This window comes from Mya arenaria, chromosome 6 (genome assembly GCF_026914265.1).
Source record: "Mya arenaria isolate MELC-2E11 chromosome 6, ASM2691426v1".
Classification (NCBI taxonomy): domain Eukaryota; kingdom Metazoa; phylum Mollusca; class Bivalvia; order Myida; family Myidae; genus Mya; species Mya arenaria.
In genome coordinates this window covers 46,102,238-46,124,288 of record NC_069127.1, presented here as the reverse complement: position 1 = coordinate 46,124,288, position 22,051 = coordinate 46,102,238, and the positions used below count along the sequence as shown (strand labels likewise).

The following is a 22,051-nucleotide window of genomic DNA, read 5'->3' as shown; positions in this document are numbered from 1 at the left end:
CTTCAGTTTTGAGTGTATCTCGATGAAACTTGTACAGTATTCAGATATCCATAAGAGGTTGGTTCTTTTCGAAAACAGTAATGTTGACCACACAAACCCAGCCAGTAGAGCATAGGCCCTTTTGGGCCTCTTGTTTTCTTGACTTTACCGCCGCTGGTTCGAACCACACTAAAACTAAAATACTTTTTTATTCTATAACTGTATTTTAATCTGAAATTTCGTAAAGAGTAGAGTAAAATAATGATAAAATAAGTGTTTTCAGATGCTTTACCTGGAAAACTAATTTTTGGTCCAAAAACATGAGCGAGTCACTTTAATCTTTACACACTGACCTAAAAATGAATAGGGTTCATCTTCTGGTCATGACCGACCTGTCTGCAAAGTCTGAGGTCACTTTACCCAAGCTTTCTTCAGTAATTGATTGAAAACATTTTATTTAAGCTGAAGGTCACCATGACCTTGGACCAACTGACCAAAGATCAATAGGATTTACCTTCCTGGTCATGATCAACCTATCTACTAAGTTTGAGGTCCCTATGAGCGAGCTTTTTTCAGTTATTCAGCCAAAACAAATTATCAGCTCAAGATTACCACGACCTTGACCTTTGACTCACTTACCTCAAAATATATAGGGTTTATCTGCTGGTCATAACCAACATGCCTACCAAGTTTGAGATCCCTGGGTCCAATTTTTATTCACTTAATAATTGGAAACAATATTTCAGCTGCAGGTCATCACATCCTTGAACATTTACCCACTGACCACGGAATTAATAAGATTATCTACTGGTCATGACTAACAATATTAATAAGATTATCTTGACCAGCATGTCTACCACCTTTGAGGTCCCTTGGCCAAAGTGTTTCACAGTTAATCGGAAACAGATTTTCAGCTCTCTGTCACCACAAACTTGAACTTTGATTCACAAACCTCAAAATCAATAAGATTCATCTGCTGGCCATGAACAACCTGCCTACCAGGTTTAAGGTCCCTCTGCTTAAGCAGATGTACAGACAGACAGACAGATGGACTGTCCAGTTACTATATGCCACAGTTCGGGAACATAAAAATAAAATAGCCCAACTGCCCCATTAATTTCAAGACCATTGTGAGGATATGAAATCTAGCTTTAAGTGTTTTGTGTATGCTTGTTACTGCATGTACAGACCTGCCCATCAGGTAGAGCTCCTGGACATCTGGCATCCTCCGTAGCAAACTCGTTACCAAACCCAGAAAGGTACTGCAGGAAAAAATAAAATAACATGCACTTGAAAGAAAAATCATGTCAACGAAGTAAACTGAATGAAATGAAGTAATGTTTTTGTTTTTATAAGAACACTAATAAATGCCTTGAGGTAAAAAAGCATATAGATATCTCAGAAAATAATATATTTAAATTACATCATTTAGAATTATGCTAACTACCGGCCTAATGCAAATTGATTACATTAGAAATATTATGGTGCTGAATTTCAAAGTGAGTGAATTTTCTTATGAAAAATATGACATATTACTTCTTATTACTTAAACCAATAGGGTTTTATCTGAATGAATACTATTCTTTATGATATTATTGTTCACTTTTACCTAATTGGTTGAGTTTTCCCTGTGACTCTGGTCAGTCACATTCAATTCAGTCAGTAGGTTGAACATTTAGGCACTACATAAAGTTAAAGGTCACGTACGCAACACTTAGCATTAAGTAGGAATTTCATAACGGCAAAGTTTAAGGACTTAGTTTCTACCCTTACAATTTTAAAGCTGCACTATTACAGATGGACCGTTTTGACAACTTCTTTTGAGCAAGTTTTGTGTAAATGTATGAACCAGTGATATAAGACTTCTGACAAAGGATCAAATTGCAATCTTTCATATTTAACGGTACTTTCGAAAATTGATGTTTTATGACAAACAAGAGCTGTCACAGTATGTGACGAATGGCCCCGAATGTGACATTGACCTACGAACAAGGTCAGTACATGAAAAGTTGATCTTGCCTATACGTGTCAAATACATATGGCAAGTTATTTTAAATTGCCTCTGAACATAAAAAAATACCACCCATACTTGACAACCTACACTGTTATGTCCTTATATTCAGAATTCCCTTGTGAATAAACACTTAGTGTATCTTTCACCTTAGAGGTAGGGACATGGGTCTTGCACACGACACGTTGTCTTCGTATGTGGAACACATGTAGCAAGTGATTTTAAAATCTGTCCATACAAGGGAAAGTAACAGCCCTGACACAACAACCTATACTCTATGTCCTTATATGCAGCACTCCATTGTGAATAAACACTAAGTGTGACTTTGACCTTTGAGGTAGGGACACGGGTCTTGCACGCGACACGTCGTCTTGGTATGTGGAACACATGTGGCAAGTTTTCTTAAAATCTGTCCATACAAGGGAAAGTTACAGCCCGGACACGACAACCTATACTCTATGTCCTTATATGCAGCACTCCATTGTGAATAAACACTATGTGTGACCTTGACCTTTGAGGCAGGGACACGGGTTTTGCACACGACACGTCGTCTTGGTATGTGGAACACATGTGGCAAGTTATTTTAAAATCTGTCCATACAAGAGAAAGTAACAGCCCGGACACGACAACCTATACTCTATGTCCTTATATGCAGCACTCCATTGTGAATAAACACTAAGTGTGACTTTGACCTTTGAGGTAGGGACACGGGTCTTGCACGCGACACGTCGTCTTGGTATGTGGAACACATGTGGCAAGTTATTTTAAAATCTGTCCATACAAGGGAAAGTTACAGGCCGGACACGACAACCTATACTCTGTCGTTATATGCAGCACTCCATTGTAAATAAACTCTAAGTGTGACCTTGACCTTTGAGGTAGGGACACGGGTCTTGCACGCGACACGTCGTCTTGGTATGTGAAACACATGTGGCAAGTTATTTTAAAATCTGTCCATACAAGGGAAAGTAACAGCCCTGACACAACAACCTATACTCTATGTCCTTATATGCAGCACTCCATTGTGAATAAACACTAAGTGTGACTTTGACCTTTGAGGTAGGGACACGGGTCTTGCACACGACACGTCGTCTTGGTATGTGGAACACATGTGGCAAGTTTTTTTAAAATCTGTCCATACAAGGGAAAGTTACAGCCCGGACACGACAACCTATACTCTATGTCCTTATATGCAGCACTCCATTGTGAATAAACACTATGTGTGACCTTGACCTTTGAGGCAGGGACACGGGTCTTGCACACGACACGTCGTCTTGGTATGTGGAACACATGTGGCAAGTTATTTTAAAATCTGTCCATACAAGAGAAAGTTACAGCCCGGACACGACAACCTATACTCTATGTCCTTATATGCAGCACTCCATTGTGAATAAACACTAAGTGTGACCTTGACCTTTGAGGTAGGGACACTGGTCTTGCAGGCGACACGTCGTCTTGGTATGTGGAACACATGTGGCAAGTTATTTTAAAATCTGTCCATACAAGGGAAAGTTACAGGCCGGACACGACAACCTATACTCTGTCGTTATATGCAGCACTCCATTGTAAATAAACTCTAAGTGTGACCTTGACCTTTGAGGTAGGGACACGGGTTTTGCAAGCGACACTTGGATCAAATCTTCCTCACAATTCAAACTTTTGAAATTACCTCATGTTTTGTGATATAAAAGCAACTAGAATATTAAGGTTGTGCTTTTATAAACATTGGAATACCAAGTAATTTAAAGTTGACATGCAAGCCTACATTTTGTAGATGTGAAAAGGAGTTTTATTAGAATTAATAGTGAATTTCATCATTGGTAAGTTTAAAGATACAAATTAGACAGTGAGTCACTGTTTCTTCTGTGTCCATTCAATCTTCATAATAATTGTGTTTATATATCTAAAGAATATATCATACTGTAAAATATTTATCAAAACACAACTCAGTATAATGTATTGATTGACTTTTTAAGGAACTGTGTATGACACAACATAAACTTAAAATTGAATGGAAATATAATTTGCTGTTACATTTGTTTTTATTTAAAGATAATTAAAGATGGACTGTTGTGTTTGTATTTCTGTGCATGTACTTTTTTAAGAAAGAAAAATCATAATGTGAGACCTAAGTCAAGCTTCCACTGCCAACCTACTGAGTTGAAATAAAAACGGTCAAGAATCTCAAGAGGTTTACAAAAAAAAATATAGTTTCCTGTTTGTGACCTACAGAGGTTTGTTAAAATAAGTTCGTATCTGCCTATTTCTTAATTTATAACTGAATATCAGGAATTAAAATTATTTACTTGGTCAGATATCTGGAAATGGTAATTTTTTTTTTAAATGTTTGATTTCCTTGACATGCTTTAGGATGCTAAGTTGATGTTATTAAAGTAATGTTTCAAGTAAAGTTATGCCCCTTGTTCATTTGAGTGAAAGCTCATATAAAAAATTGTCTTCAGCTGTAATGAGGCCAGTCGAATGTGAAGTACTACCTGAGGCCTGTCCTGGATCCTACCTTACCAAAATGGACATACTATATGGTACTTATCTTATATTGAATTGCCATAGCAGTGTTTTTTATCAGAAAGGAAATTTCCATATATGTATATTTGTATGGGTAATAATTTGATTAGCTCTCATAGAAAAAAATACTGCAGTTTTGACCTTAAATTGTTGTTGGTTGTATCATTCATTGATATTGTGTAAAAATCCTTTATTGTCAGCTAACCTTATTATAAAATAGGTCATAATGTGTTAATAGTGTTTTTACATTTAACTTTGTAAACCTTTAACTTTTAATAGTACATAATATTAATAAATATTAAACCTTACATAAATGAGTCCCTTCTTTGTATGTATGAAGTCTGCTGAACTGTATAATTATCGGTATGTTATAATCAAAATCCAGTTTAATGACGTCAGCTGTCCATGTCATATTTTTTGCGGTCCGGATCTCGTCAAAAATATCATATGGACCGCTGATGTCATAAAAAAGGTGAGTACTACTTTGCTTTGTTCAATTAAACTCATCAAAAGCAAAAATATATTAAATGGCAATATAAAACATTTGGTATTATATAAGAAAAATGACACACAAATGTGGGCCATATGGCATTATAAGTCAGCCAGTCAGCACCACCCCTTTTTACCAGATTTCATCACAGAGAAATACAGTGTTTCAACAAGGGGAATGGCCAAATTTGGGAGATTCTAAGCCAAAAAGAGTGGTGAGAATGTCATATTGAAGACTTAAACATAAATTTGCTGGTTGTGCACCTGAGGTTTGTTTGTAGATATCTCAAGTAAAAGCAGTGTTGGGCCCTTGAATTACTGAAAATTGACATTTTTGAACCTGTGTTACTCCCTTTTGTGGGCCAATGTGAGAGCATTTGTGTCCTATGGATACAATTCTAGTTATATATTGTTATATTTCTAATTGTTTTGAAAGAGAAAAGTAAAATTTAGAACAATATGAGATTTGTATTGTCTACTATTTCAGATTCATTTGGATTTTTTCCTTAAAAAAGAATAGACAGGACTATGGAAAGTCTACAAAAGTTCCATGGAATCTCCGCAAGTTTCCACACTTTTTCCACAACGGTATTTCAGGGAGAACTCTGGAAATCAGTCTGAATACTCCAGATATTCCGCAGTCCTGAGAAATTTTCCATGGAATGTCCAGGGTGTTTTGGGGGTTTGAACTTATATCAAGTTCAGGAAATTCTGGGGGATCATCTAGACTGGTTCCCCGGATGTTAACATTGCTTTCTACTGTAAGTGAATTATCTCTGGTGAATGAATCTTATCATTATCAGAAATCAATGGAGTTTGTGGGGTTTCATTTGTTTTCATTAAATGAGCTCTATTTCTCCTATATTCACCACCATTTGGAGTTTGAACAGTAAATGACCTTTCACTATGTTTGGCAATGCATGTTGCCGGTTTCCACAGTTTACCTAGCCTTATTCTGAGTGAATCACCAACTTGAATTGGCTGTCAAGTCTTCGCATTCTTATCATACAACCTCTTGTCTTTCTGTTACTGTTCAGATAGAAACTGTTTGACATAATCATGGTCAGGTATTTTGGGTGTTACATATTCCTTGATAGTGGGTATAACTGATCTCAGCTGTCTGCCCATTAACAACTGTGCTGGTGAGTAACCACATTCCAATGGTGTTGCTCTGTATTCCAGAATACCTGTCATAGGATCTTGACCATCAGACATTGATTTTGACAAAATGCGTTTAACAATACCAACATATTTCTCAGCTAATCCATTTGACTGGCTGTGATATGGATCAGTCAAAATATGCTCAAAATTCCAATCACTTGCAAATTTCTTGAATTCATGACTTGCATAGCATGGACCATTGTCAGAGACAACTTGATATGGTATACCAAATCTACCAAATATGCCTTTTATTCTATCTACGACAGTTTGACTTTTTGCATTGGGTAACTGTTTTACTTCAAAGTAATGACTATAATAGTCCACCAAAAATGAGATAGTCTTTTCCTTTTCCTTAAACCAAGGATGTTCAGGGACATAATGTGGTTCTAAAGGCTGTTTTGCATTAGTGTACCTTTCCTCTAAGCAAGTTGGGCACAATGAAATCATTTCTTTGATCGCAGAAGTTAACCTAGGCCAGAAAAATAAATTTCGGGCTCTTTGCAAACATTTTTCTACGCCCATATGTCCAACATGGACATTTTTCAACATTTCCTGCCAAAGGGATTTGGGTATGACGATCCTATCACCTTTCATTATAAGACCATCAATATATGTCATTTCGTCTCTGAAATTCCATTACTCTGTAACCTCTGCAGGACAATGTGCTTTTTTGTTAGGCCAGCCAACCATTATTGTATCTTTAAGGACGCTAAGACCTTTGTCTAGTTTTGTTTCCATTCTTATCTCATTTGACTTCCTATCAGTTATAGGTAAGTTTGTCATGACCAAATGCACTTGGAGGTCCATACCTTCCGAGTAACCAGGGAAAGTGTCCTTTACGGAGCATCAGCCAACGGCACATTCTTTCCGTTCTTGAACTCCAATTTGATGTTATACCTTTGCAGTTGTAACATCATTCTTTGTAACCTAGCTGGGGCCTGGTATAATGTTTTTTTCATGATAGAAACCAATAGGAGATGATCATTTTGAACTATGACCTCTCTGCCGTAGATGTATTGCTCAAATCTACGACAATCAAACAAAATGGAATACATTTCCTTTTTAATTTGAGCATAGTTTTGCTCGCTTTTCATCAATGATTTTGACACGTATGCCACTGGACGTTCATTTTGTAACAATGTGGCACCTAACTGTACTTTGCTGTTGCACTGCAAAGTACAAGGCTTCTTTGGATCATAATATGCAAGTACAGGAGAACTTGTCGTTATGTCCTTCACCTTTTGAAAAGCTTCCTAATGTTCCTTTTCCCAATGGAAGTGAACATTCTTCGCACAAAGCTGCCTTAAAGGACTTGTGACTGTTGCCAAGTTTGGCGCAAACTTCGATAAGTGATTGACCATACCCAAAATTGTTTCTAAAATTGCTTTGCTTTGTGGAGGGCTCATTTCTGCTACAGCAGATATTTTCGATTTGTCTGCTTTTAGACTATCACATGTTAAAACATGACCAAAATATGAAACTTCACTAACACTAACATGAAGCTTATCTTGGTTAAACTTGATTCCCATTTCTCTTGACCTTTTCATGACCAATCTCAAATTTGCATCATGCTCCTGTTTGGTCTTTCCAAAAAAACAAAATATCATCAACAATAGCTACGATGCCTGGAAAACCCTCAAAACATTCGTCAATTTTCCTTTGAAACTAATCTTGTGACAGACAAAGACCAAACAGTAATCTTTTAAATCTGTATCTTCCATTTATGCTGTTGAAAGTAGTCAAAAACGAGGACTTATTGGACAATTTCAAATTCCAATATCCTGACCAGGCATCAAGTTTAGTGGAAAACTTCGCTCCACTTAGCTTGGGTAACACATCATCAAGTGTTTTCATTGGGTAATGAGCACTGTCACCTACTGTGTATACGAATTTGACCAAACCTACATCTTGACATGCTTGTAAACCTAGTATTGCAGGAGATCTAGTTTTCACAATGAAAAATTCTAGGGTCTGCTTGAACTTTCCATACTGACATGAAAGAGAACATACACCAGCAACATTCAATCGACCACCATTATAGTCTAGTAACTGATGTTTGGACTTTTGCATGGGATGGTACATCCTAAATTTATCATACAAATGCTTTGGAATGATGTTGACATGGCTACCAGTGTCTAACTTGAACTCAATCAGAAATTTCTGAGGACCAACATTAACATTTACAAAAGCCTGGCCTTTCTTTACATTCGCTCTAATATGGTCTACAAATTTTTCATTACCTTGGCAGTGATCATGTTCGAAATTAACTTCATGCACGTTTTGCGATTTAAAATGATTCAGCTTTTTACACTTGAAACAGGTTTTTCCTTTTGCCGGACACGGCTCACTGCGAGAGTGTTCAATATCACCACACTTTGCACATTTCCTACACTGGCTGCTGGATTAGGTCTGAGCTTAGCTGGGCCTTTCCTTTTCAGTCTCGCTCCCTGGAATTCCTTATGCCGGAACCCTTTCTGCTTTACACCGTGGACTGGGGCCTCCGGTGGAGTCGCGGACATGGACTTTAATTGCTCCTGCGCATATTCGATGTTCTGCGCGATTTGAATGGCTTTGTCCATCGCAAGTTCTGCACTAGTGTTTATCAGTTTTTCTCTGATCTTTGATGAGGTGATACCGAATACTATTCGATCTCGGATCATTTCCTCTGCATTGGTGAAATTGCAGTCCTTTGCCATAGCGGGTTGTGGAACACCTGTTAAGTCCATGGTTCTTTGTTAAAGTAAGTCCAGTTTGATCAAAGAATTAATATAGATATCTTTTTACAATTCCATAAATTATTTTATATATATATATATCTAAAGTAACACTCTGACACCATGTTTTGGGTTCTTTAATGAAGTATAACAACAGAGATGTTTCTGTACTGAGTTTATTATAGCGACTGAATACATATGGCTACAGGTGGAGTATATATCTCTCGAGCATGCAGAACATATTACAATTACAGCTTTAGACATATACCAGAACACAGAGTATTATCCATACGAATTCCAGAGGTTTTCAGCAATACATGTTCCACAGCTTTTCCCCATAAAATTATGTTTTCCCTTTTTCCAGTGTATTTCCAGGAAAATGACTTTGGAAAGTCAGTCCGAATACTCGGGTTATTCTGCAGTCAGTTTTTCCATGGAATTTCCATGGATATACCATGGACACGAAGGAAAATGTACAGACGTGAAGTTTCATTAACTTGGCCTGATGGTTTTAGAGAAGTTGTCTTTCAAGCAATTGTTAACAGCCAGCTGGACTTACGGACCCTTATAGCTCATAATAAGCATGTGTGCTAAGGTGAGCTAAAAATAAAGCTACAAGTATATATAATCTCTAATCTTCATTTATCCAAATGTAATGCCCTCATTGCACTGAAGCCTTCTTATGGATATTGTTAAAGAAGTGTCAGATGAAAAGTGGATTTTTATTGGTTCAATGAATCAAAAAAATATCCAACCAGAGAGCTTGTAACATAATGATATTTCTTCATATAGTGTTCACATATTTATTGTACTTAAAAACTCATGTCAATTTTAAACAAAATGATTAATATAGATGAAGGTGACAGTAAAATATTTCCTATAGATTAAAATACCTTATAGACAAGGTTGTTAATTGTCAAAATTGTAAAAATACTATGTTTTAACATACATTGGTTGATTGACATTATCATGTGATGCTACCTATTTATACTGGTTAAGGTCAAAAATCCAAACACTTTTTAAGGTTTTTCACAATTATCTTGGAGAGATTTTGTTACAGTAAGTTAAAATTGCATATGAAACATCTTTGGTTAATGTGACAACATCTGTCAAAGTACAGATTCACGATCTCATCAATTTTATGTCGAAATCGTTCATTTTATGGACAGTAAATCACCCTTAAATTTATGCTATAGATGGAGAGCACAAATACCGAACACTTGCAAAGCGAAAATACATGGTCAGTACAATTATAATTAATAAGTATGCTATATTAAATAAACACTTAGCTGTAAAGTAATTTATTGTTTCCAATGTTTTCCAAAACATGCAATTCAAATGTATTTAAGCGTGATTTCTATTTATAAATACCTTGAATGTAGGTCAACATAACTGCAAAACCTAAAGATGTGCGTGCGCCCTCTGACGTCATTCCCCCATGTGCTACATTTTGATCTTTAAGGTAAAAACATTAAATGGCATTTTTAAGAAAGATACTTAACAAAACAAGATGAAACTTCGCAAGTGTGACCATGGCAAGCCTCCGTATTGATCTAGATCATCGAATAATCATTCACGATAAACAAACACGTGTTTTAGCCGGTGTTCGGGATTTGTGCCCTGTTCGGAAATGCACTGTCAACAAGTATATATGTATTCAATAATAAAAATATTTGCCAGTTTCTGTACTAGTCCTTGTGGGCGAGTGGATATGGCATCTTTGTACAGGCATAGATAAGCTCCTCACTACACGCAGGATTTTTTTTAAATACTCACATTGGATTTTTTTTTCTGAAATTTTGGTTTCAATTAGAGTTAAATAATTATTAAATTGTTGTTGTTTTTAGGTGCATTACCACGAAAACTCATTTTTGATGCCAAAACATGAGCATGTCTCTTTAAATATTTATAAATGGAATTTTCGAATTAAAATTACTTATATATATAGGTGTGTTACATTCAATTTACTTCCATGAACAAGCAAAAGAAATCCATTTAATATTAGTTGACCGGAGTTTGACAATGACATTGACATCAACAGTTTAAAATGAGGTCAGTGTTATAAACATGTTTACTACTGAAATATGGACTGACATTAAATAATACAAGTAAAAATATATAGAAAAATAAGTCAATTAATGTTAAAAAGCAAACATGCGACATGCCATTTCTTTTTTACTCTGAAATGTTAATTTGTTATCAAATACCTTGAGATCTTTTGACATGTTTACAACCGTTTACAATAAAAAGTATTTTCAGAAGTTGGTCAAAACGGCTCTTTATCAAAACGGGGGAGTTGTAGAATTACGGAGACTTCGTACCATTCGGCTGGAGAGATCGTACCGGATATATATATATATATATATATATATATATATATATATATATATATATATATTGTATAGTTATATAAGTTTTTGATAATTTTTGTGTTTATAAATGTATAGACAATTAAGAGAATATATATATATATATATATACGAAATATAGTATGCTGGTTCAAGTTCTAAACACAGTGTGTATTTTGGTAATTGTTTTTAATGGTCCATTTAGTGAAAATAAACTTTAAATGTAAATTTCTTGTTTGAAATAAATTTAAAGAAAACATATAAAACCAACGTTTGCATTTAAAAGTAAAACCAAATATGAAATTATCTTCACACTATTAGCAAATTAAATAATTGCCGACGGTTATTCACATATTTGTTAATCAATTTTAATTGTTCAATTAAGGGACTTTTACTGTGATTAATTATTTGGAATGTGGCATGAGCTGCTCACAATTAAGTTCGCGGAATGTAGTAAACACAAGCCGTGCTGCATATATATTTTCACTGATTTGACTTTATCATTCAGTCAAACATGGACAACAATAAATGTATTAAGTGTAATAAAGAAGCGCGTCAACGTCAGCAGGCTCTTGAATGCGAGTCTTGCTTGGGTTGGCAGCACAGAGTATGTGGAACTGGCATTAGCCAAGACACATGCAGGAGGGTGACATTTGCATTTCATTATTGTATATGTAATGTGCTGTTTTAATGTTTGGTTTGTATGATTATTTGTGCTATAATTTGAAAAATTTCCATGAACTTGAATAAATCTACATAATCGTATAACAATCAATATTATACCTGTTTTTCTCACCATTCTTAACCTCAAGTATCCCAAATGTCTCCTTTAACGACCATGTTAGTACCTACTTATCGCCTGAGAAAACCCTTATATAGTGCATATGTGGTACGATGTCTCCAAGAGTGGTACGATATTGAAGTGGTACGAAGTCTCCGACATCCGGAGTTGATATGCCGAGGCAATCGGAACTCCTCGGCTAGTATCAAGATTCTATCTCGAAGCTTGCCGGAGATGGCCGAGTTGTTACGATTGATGCCGAGGCTGGCTGGCTGGCTGTCAGTTAGATCATCCGACAAAACATCAACTTGAACTAGTAATGAAAGGACAGTTTATGCCCTTGATTTATATAGTGCAATAAAGAAGGCACCGAGAAGTACGCGTAAAAACGTTGACAAATATCCAGTTGGTGAAAAAGCTATACAAGAACTTAAAAGTTAATTTGTTCGGTGTGAGCCAGGTGGGTCATGTCTCAAATATAGCTTAAGCAACTTGTGTTGCACAACTCGCGTTTACGTAAATCAGGTCTCTCCTCGCTCGAGCTGTGGACACATATTTATATTTATCTCGTTTAACGCACGACCAAATTCGAGTGTCAAATAGGGACATCATTCTCCAACAGCATGATTCCTGTATATAGCAAAAAAGTCAAAGCCTTCTGGGGAGTCTACAAGCCAAGCTGATTATGTTCGTGTCGGTGACCTAATGTATATTTATTCAGACAAAAGCAAAGTTACAGTAAAGCTAGAAAAAGATAGATCGTGATACCGTGTGATAGTGAGTGGTGTCTCATTAAACAATCGTCGCAAATCAGCTTCGCGCTACTTCGTATAAAGTGAAGCAAAGTGAGTGCTACCGCGTACCGTCAGTGATATAAACTCTACAGATCGACCAAAAATTCCTGAAGATTCTGATATTGTTCGGACTTTGAACCTCAGAGCTGTGACTACCAACCACCAGCGCCGGATGAAATTCCACAAAAGTTGACTAACCCAGAACTTAATTCCTATTGATCATTCAGATCTCATTCTAATCGTCATTAGTCGGCGTAATATGACAACATAATCTGATGTTGAGGAACCTCTGTCTTCTCCGCAGGAAATAGATGCATCCCTATCAGGTTCTGATATCAGTTCTAGACATACTAGTAAACGCCCATGTAGGTTTTTTTGCTGACGGCTCTGTGATATGGGGTTGTGTCAAAACTGTTTAGACAGACAGACGTCCACTTCATTTATCATGAAACGTTGCTGTTCCTGGGAATACTCGAGGTTCTGTGCAGTTTGTATGGTTCTGTTTAATGTTAGATCGGATACAATGATGATGAGTTTTTCTCGTAACTGTGTTGAGTTTATCCCAAACACTGTTCTGCCTCGAACAATGTCGTCTCTATTTGAAATAAATTAAATTACAATCACTTGCGCCCATCCTCAAGCGAGTTATAACGGAATCAACTGTGTAGTGTCTTGTGTTTGAGTAAAAAATATAGTTTGCAAAAAAATGGAATTCAGTTTCGGCTGTACATGCGCCCTGACTCTGTCATAAACTGTTCTGAGATGTTTTTGCATCTGCTTCCGAAGTGTTTTCCAAGTGCAGTAAATTGTTCTTCCTTTCGCGCCTAACAGGACATACGACACATGTTCAACTTCTGTTTTTGTCTTCAATGGTCCAGAGAACATCAGCTTCGCGTGGTGCTCAAACTTTTCGACGAATGCTTCTGGTAGATTTGTCGAGTCCACTTACATGACCATGTTTACCTTGTTTAAAGTATTCAGATAAAAAATAAAGTTAATCCACCAGATAACTTCTGACACCATGTTATGTTTTCAGTGTCTCAGTGTTCAGTGATCTGATAAATAAAAAATACAAGCGTGCTCTATCTATTTCTTAGCCTGGGGGAATACCCCAGTCTTTAGGAATTACCACGTATGTCCGTAGAAAGTTTGTGGTTGTCGAAAGGTGAAATCGAATTATTATTATGAAGAGAAAACAGTGGTTTTAAGTTCATATTGTGTTTTTTCAGGAAATGTTTATTTAATTAACCCATAATTTCATCTGATTTGGTTAACATTTCGAAAATGCCTGGCGTCGAATTTGGTACTGCAAATTCCGTAATATTATTGAAGATTGCATGGTGATGGACTGTGAGCTAGTGTAATGGAAACATCAATTTTTGCTAACGACGTGGTTATGCATTGTGATGGAATGTATCTTTATATCATGAATCTTTAATATGAACAATCTTTAATATGAACTTAAAGGCACTTGATAAGCAATATTGGAAGTAGAGTTAGGTGTAAATAAGCGAGAAATCGACTATGAGTTTTGAAGTTGAGGTATTTCTTAACTGATATTCCAACCCCTGACTCCTTTGTGGAAAGTTAAAGTTAGTAGCATAATACGCGTTTGCATTACTGAAGTTACTCAAATAGGTACGACGATCATGCTAACACCTAGCACCGCATAATAACTTATATTTTGGAGTCGGCTTGAACAAAATTTACCACTCCCCCCCCCCCCCAACATCTAGGTTCTCCTATGGGAAAAGCAAGCACACTGACATACTGTGGGTGGCTGGTGGTACGACCAGAAGGAGGCGATGTGACCCTGGAAGTTCGGATACTGGTATGGAAGGGACATCCAGGGCTATCACCTTCCACCGCCAAAATACTTCCATCTTGGAGTCATCTTGTCAGGGTTCAGTGTGATATTGTGTTTTTTTAGCTGGTGTATAATTATTTTCATGTTCTCGTGATTTCATTGACTACTATATCAATTCCTTCAACATGTATTATTTCGTTGTAAAAGAGTAAGGAATTTATTGTTTATTGGCTGCTTATTGGCTTAAAGTGTTTTTCTATTAAGATTTCAAGTTCCATATTTCATATAGCATCATACCTTTACACTTCTATCAGAATAGTTATATATCTCTTGGCAGTTCAAATCTGGCAACACAAACTTACATCCAATATGGCCGTCGTTTTCATGCAAAAAAACGTCTGGCAATCGGAACAACTCGGCCATACAACAGAATTGACCTCGAACGTTTTAGGGATTTATAGACAATAGTCCATCATGGCTGACCAAGGAGATGTTCAAACAACAAAGCTATATACTAGATCAAAATACAAAATGATGGGTTAACTATTACGACTTATTTGAGTGTAAGTGTACTTTTATACTAATAATTTATTGAAATATAGAAATGGTGTAAAAACAGCCCAAATGAATAACGAAATGGAAACGTTTTTTTTTTCGGTGGGTGGGTTAATTCTGCAAATGCTGAGATAGTTAAAAAATAATAATTTTTCCGTTTAGTGGCAAATATTAAGAACACAAATGCTTTATCTTATTTCTTTTAAATACAAATAAGTCTAAATTTAACTGCATACATAGATTGTAAATATGTGAGACTTCCTTTACTCAATATATATATAATGCTGAATATATATATCAACTTCAGCATTTATAGCTTAATTAGATGGTTTACATGTCCTTGCTGAAACATTCCTCATCTCCAAGTATAATTTTTGATTGTGATTGACATAATATATAAAGTAAAATATATGTAGTAATTAATATTGTAGTATGTGTGTCGGTAACAATCACATAACTACATGTACGAGGTTGGCACAATGGGGATGCTGGTTAACTAATATAGATCTCTAACTAATAGAGTGTCATGCTAATCGTTCGGCGGTATTAGTTTGTTCATCTGATACAATCAATTAGAACAAAGCTGGAATGGCTGCCTGACCTGGCTTAGAAATCCGATGGCGATACATCTGACTAGAAGATAGTATTGAGATGGACAAAATGACAAAAAGGGAAGTTTAGCTAGGACGGAAAACGTGAGCCTACTGAAGCTGATACGATTGCACAAGAAACACTTGAATGCAGCTATTTGCTGGGATATTGTAATTATCTTTTGATATTTGTAATTCACTAAGGAAGATCAGTTCAAACCAGATGGAAAAACAACAACAGAGGTATATATAATTCTAATTCAGGCTGCGATCCAGCACAGTTGGTAAATTGCTGTTAGCATTCTTATATCATCGTTTTCTAGACATTTACGAAAAAGGGGCTTATTCCAAGGGGAAAAGGTTATAAAAACTGCTAATCTCTGAGATTTTTTAACAACATTACCTGTATATGTAAAATTTGTTCTTAAATTTGTAATCCACATCGGAAGCTTCATTCTCTTTCTGGAATGTGGAAAAAAGGCGTGTTACATACTGTTATCACCGCCATTACAATCAAAGCGCGAGGTGCTGAAAGACTATCTGCGGGCAAATATGTGAGAGTTGCAAATTTTATTTGAACTATGGGAATGGGTGAAGAGCACATTAATAAAAGTGGAAAATGTGCCGACAGCGCTTGTGCCCACATTGGGCGAAGAAACAAACATATCTATATCTTTAAAGCGTCTTGTGTCATTTTGTTTTTGTAAATGTCACTTCAATCGTCGTAATCCCATGTATTAAGTGTTACAATGCATGCCCCATTTCAATCGTTTTTAAGGTTTTTCGTTGCTTGATTAGATATCATACGATAGGAAAATACAATACAAAATATATACAAGTTTACAGCATAAGTTTAAGGGGAAATGGGGTCATTTTGCCCCACCCACTTTGAGCAAGCCAATGTCGTATAAAATTGCATAACTTACAACAAATTTTAGAAACAATAACTAAATTTTGGAAAACTTAATGTTATTCAATAATTTAAATGTCTGTTTACTTAAAAATATTTCTAAAACAAAATATAAATGGATAGGGTATGGTAAAAATGGGTATTTTTAGTCATTTTTATGCAAGTTCATGCTAATTATTTGGAAGTTTGCAAAAGTTATCAAAAAACTCTTAATTATCATATTTTCAAATATAATATAACTGAATTACTCTTTACATAAAAACATTTTTGGTAGATATTATTTGTATGGGACTTTTCACAATTTTGGCGGCCATCTTGGCCGCCATGTTGGATTTAGACTTTATGCAAGAGACATATACGTTCACTGTGCATATTTCAAAGACTGAGCTGCTATTTCATACTTCATGTTGATATTTTTTTTCTAATATTGACAATAGTGCTTGCTTAAATCACTTAACCCTTTGTAAAACTTATTGAAGAACGATGGATAATGCTAACATATATATGTATTTTTTGTTAATCTTATTGCTGTTTATATTTTTCCTTACTCATCATGCCATTAGTGTTTGCAAATAACTCATTTTTTTATCAGTCGCTGTTTCATACTGATACTTTTATGCAACAATGGTATATAAACTTCTTTATGGAATAATTGTACAAAACACATTGTATCTGATTGTATTAATGATACTTATCTACAATTCTGCTTGGTATATCTTGATCATGTAAATACATGTTACTTGATGACAGATTTTTGTCACCCTCATCAAAAACATACAGTTTCCTCACTTACTTTTTTCTACACAGACAATTGCTGAATTTATTTCATTACTCAGGTTGATTTTGAATTGTAAATAAAACATAATACTACACAAAGTTTTATACAAGAGGCTTTTCATTTGCTATGTTGTTCATTTTTATGTTCTGCTTGCTTACATTATTATGTCATTTTCATATCAATCTCTGACCTTTTACATGATAATCATTTCTTAGTGAAACTTATCACTTAAACACTAATGTACAACACCTTATGGAATAAATGTTTCAATGTGTTTCGGATGGATGACTATCTTATGCTTACTACTGAATATTTTACACAACTTACTTTTAACTAACACTGTATCAACTTTGTGTTTGTATCATTCCTAATAAATACTGGTTTGATAGCATGTTTCTGCCAAGCATTTTCCGCAATTGCATTTTGTCATTACTTATCAGTAAACTTCAACAAAAATGCCAGTGCTGAATTTCACCAGTTACATTCTGTAGTTATTATTGAACCACTTGAAAGAAAAGGGGGTACATTGCTTTGGACATATAGGTCGGTCGGACCATTGGTAGACCAAATCTTGTCCTGTGATAACTCGACAATTCGTGGACTTTTAGTCATAAAACTTGCCATGAAGGTTAAGCCTGACCAGTAGATGACCCCTATTGAACTAAGGGGTCATTGGGTCAAGGTCAAAGTAAAGTTTTAACGTGAAAATGTTGTTAACGCTTGTCCGAGTTTTAACTCATTACTACATGTGTTACTATATATAGTAACATATTTGTACAAGGATTTCGCGATTATTTGAATGACTTAGCGATTATCAGTATTGCGGCCCGGGCCGATTTTCGATTATTATTTTGCGGCCCGTAGAACGTTCGCACGTGGATTCAATTTTCGCCTTAAAATCAATTTTGGCGACTGCAAAATAATGTCTCGACTAAATAAATAAAATTTTATTGATCTGCTTGAACATGTTCAAACATGTTGACATCAATAATACGAGGTATTGGTTTATTTAAGTACAACCAGTCGTTCTACTTGCTAAGTGTTCATGTTTATTGATTTGAATTCAGTTATTCAGGACATGAACAGACAGATGACAGTGATTCGTACATAAAAATTCGGATAGACGTGTTGTGGAATTTTCAAAGTGATCAATTAAAATTGGAATTGGAAAATAAAAGTGACAACAAAATGCTGTATGCCTGTTTGGCTCACTCTCAAAAACTAAATAAAAATAAAAAGTAACTTTAATTTGAGAGTGAGTTAACTCATCGTAGTTAAGCGAGAGCGAAATGAGAATGCACAATGGATAGCAGGTAAACTTTAAACTTGCAAAATAAGAAAAACAAACATATGTATTAAAGAGGTTAATACACGGCGTAGACGGACTATTGATTGAAAATTGGCCTTCATGCTCTTAATGTCCCTCGACTACGTCTCGGGCCATTATGAGTCACTCAGGCCAATTATCACTCAACGGCCTGGCTACGCCGTGTATTAACCTCTAAATACATGGACCTATGGTTATCACACTCTTCATGGAGGTTGGGCCTGACTAGTAGATGTTTCCTATTGATTTTAGGGGTCATCAGGTCAAAGGTCACAGTGACTTTGAAGGCAAACATTTTGATCGTACGGTACTCGACAATGCAAGCATACATGGCCCTCAATCTTTACTTTGAGATATGATGATTTTGGCCTGTCCACTAGATGACCCTATTGATTTTAGGGATCATCATGTCAAAGGTGACAGTGACTTCCAAATGCAAACATTTTGTCCGTGTGTTGACTCGACAATGCCTACATTCATGGCCCTCAAACTTGACATTTAAGTGTGTGTGTAGGTCTGAGGGTTGGTGACCAGAAGATGATCCCTATGGATTTAGAAGCCAAAGGTCGAGGTCACAAATTATATATGTCTTATAATCTACATCATATTTACGTATTCCCTGATGCTAAAAGGATGCATGTCTGCTGCAAATAGCAGTCATCATCCTAACATGATTAAAAACTGTACCTGCTACCCAAACATCTTATGCTAAAAATGATGCTCAAGTGATATTCTCATTGAAAAAGGAAAACAATATAACTGAAGTCATCAAACTCGGACACTTGTTTGTCGTGAAAGATATGAATCCTACCCCTCCGGTTCGCAAGTTTGTTCCTATCAAATCATACGCGTGTATTTAAAATCTTTAACTATTGTAAGTTTGGTATTTTTTAAAGGATGAGCAAGACTCGCGGACAGTTCATTGTCAAGAAAGTGTTCTGAGATCAGAACGTTTCGTCCAGTCTGTATCATGTGACATATATAATTATCTGAACCGACCTCTTTGTTGTCGAATTCCGAGTTGCCTCACTATTTAAATTCTAAAACTTCTCCAAGACCAAAGAATGCGTTGCCATTTTTTTAAATTGACTTATTTGTTTTCTCAAATGTTCATGTAAATAAATATGTGTGTTTGTTAATTGTTGTTGTTGTTTTTTGTTTCTTTTTCCACCGGCCCGAGCCCGATTTTTTTCCATTTTAAGATGCATGTGCGGGATAATTATCATCCATACTGGACTATCTAGACATTAACATGGGCCCTGGCCTAGTGTATGCTGTTTTTCACGTATATATAATTTAATTTCTCAATTTGAATATCTTTTATTGAATGAATTAGGCGTGGGTCAAAAACCGTTTTTCCTACAATGTACCTGGACCAGAAGCGTATTACTTAAACGGAGAATTATTCGTGCTTATAAATGCCACCTTGCGGTTATTACATTATAACAAGAGAAATAATTACTCAAACATAGAAGGGAGAACACACGTGACCTATTGGCCAAGTCTATGGCAAAAGTTGTAAACAAAAGGTCTTATTTCAGATAACTTTTTTTTAATACTGGGAGAATTTCGACCATAAACCCCGCAATAGAGAGCCCTCCACGGTTATGCAGAACATTCTATAAAATTCTAAACTTTTTCTGAAAAAATCTTGGCCAACTGATTTCTCGGAGTTGAACAATTCGGCAAAGTACACAAATATATTAGTATAATTGGGATTGGCCGTAGAAGTTTTATGCATTTTGAAGGTTTCAGAGCCTATGGTTTAATTATTAATAGTTATTTAAAAGGTAAAAATGAGCAAAAAATGAAATTGCTGAAGTGCACGGACATTTTTGATTTGATTAAGTACACGAACGTTTTTCATCCTTCAGTACATATCTTTATTATTTCACTGACGGGTGATAAAATGCTTTTTTTTATAAATAAAATGTACGCAAAGCCTCGTTTTTATCGTTTTAAAGTGAACTCGCTTAATAAATTTAATATAGAATAAACACTCGTTTGAGATCATCTATTTAAAATATAAATTTATATCTATAGACATATATTGAAAGAGAGTTAAGTTTAAGATAAACAAGTTTTTTTTTGAGTGAAGAGTTACATTTAAACACTCAGTGTTGTATATATTAATAAATTAAACATTTTTTTTGTTTATTTTTGCTCAAAATACTCAAATTATTTTCGCCAAAAATTGTCTTGAAAAAAAATAAACATTCTTTAAAAAACTTATTAACAATCATCTTTATAACCGGATATTAAATCCGAAATTTATATATTTCATTTTTACTCCCGGAATTAACTCCTATGAAAATAAGATTGTCAGTTTTGTTGACAACACATCGGCAACACAATCCTTAGCCTGAAGCAGTGGCCGATCTATCTGAGGGACGACAACGGAGGGCTCGTGCTCTCCCAGTAATGTTTTTGGGGCACATCTTTATTGATAATCTTAATTGATTAAACTGTACAGATAAGTTGATGTATATGTATTATAAGTGACATACAATATAGTTACATATAATTGTGTTTAACTTATGTATAATAATGTGGTCCGTGTTTCAATGGACAATGTCATTTCTGTACTTTAGTTTTATGATGCTATAAAAAAAGGAGAAACGTGTTACACGCTCAGGGACTCACTGTATGGCAGTTATATAGACTACGTGTCATTTAAATTTTCGAGTTTTTTTTTTATAAATTTTATTCGAGTAACGCATTGCGGGCATTCCTCACTTACTTGTAAAATGAGATTCCATTTTTACAGGTGCAGCAAACACGGCATGACGAAATCGCACGTTTGTGCAACATGCTGCAAATCATTTGCTCTTCCATTGGACTCGAAAAGCCACGAACGTGGTCAATTGGAAGCTGACCCGTGATGTTTGTTGATTCAAATTTGTATAAATAACCAAAATGTATGTCTATCCAATTAAAACTTTGCTGCAGGTGTTCTTTTAAACTATGTTTGTTAGACTGTCGGATGCCGACAGTCGTTAGAAAGTGGTATTTCAAAACGCGACTAGTAGCCTGTCTCGTCAAATTGAACATTCAAATATTTTTACACACCTATGTATCAACAGAACTAATTACTTGAATGTGGTGGTCAAGTGCATGCTTATGGGTATTTCAAGCGCTAGTGCAAGTTTTCGCATGATAAAACATCGCTTGCTATTTATAGAATAGTTGTACATGTAAATGAATGAGTTTAATTAAAAAATAATGTAAATATCGCATTAACATACGAAGACATTTTACTATACGTTGGTTTACAGTTGAAT

At 35.4% G+C, this 22,051-nt stretch overlaps 1 protein-coding gene across 4 annotated transcripts in view; it reads right to left on the bottom strand.

Annotated features, from left to right (window-relative positions):
- LOC128237368 (homogentisate 1,2-dioxygenase-like) overlaps nucleotides 1-11,145 on the bottom strand; it is an 88,767-nt gene extending 77,622 nt beyond the window's left edge. Inside the window, exons 1-3 of one of the 4 annotated variants that reach the window (XM_052952834.1) lie at nucleotides 11,088-11,113; nucleotides 8,407-8,879; nucleotides 1,170-1,241 (exon numbers count right to left, since the gene is read on the bottom strand). In XM_052952834.1, coding sequence (XP_052808794.1) covers nucleotides 1,170-1,241; nucleotides 8,407-8,439 — 105 coding nt within the window. In that variant the 5' untranslated portion in view covers nucleotides 8,440-8,879; nucleotides 11,088-11,113. Of the gene's footprint in view, nucleotides 1-1,169; nucleotides 1,242-8,406; nucleotides 8,880-10,251; nucleotides 10,336-11,087 lie in introns of all 4 variants that reach the window. The other 3 variants (XM_052952836.1, XM_052952835.1, XM_052952837.1) reach the window with 3 other exon arrangements.
- Nucleotides 11,146-22,051: the final 10,906 nt, after the last annotated feature.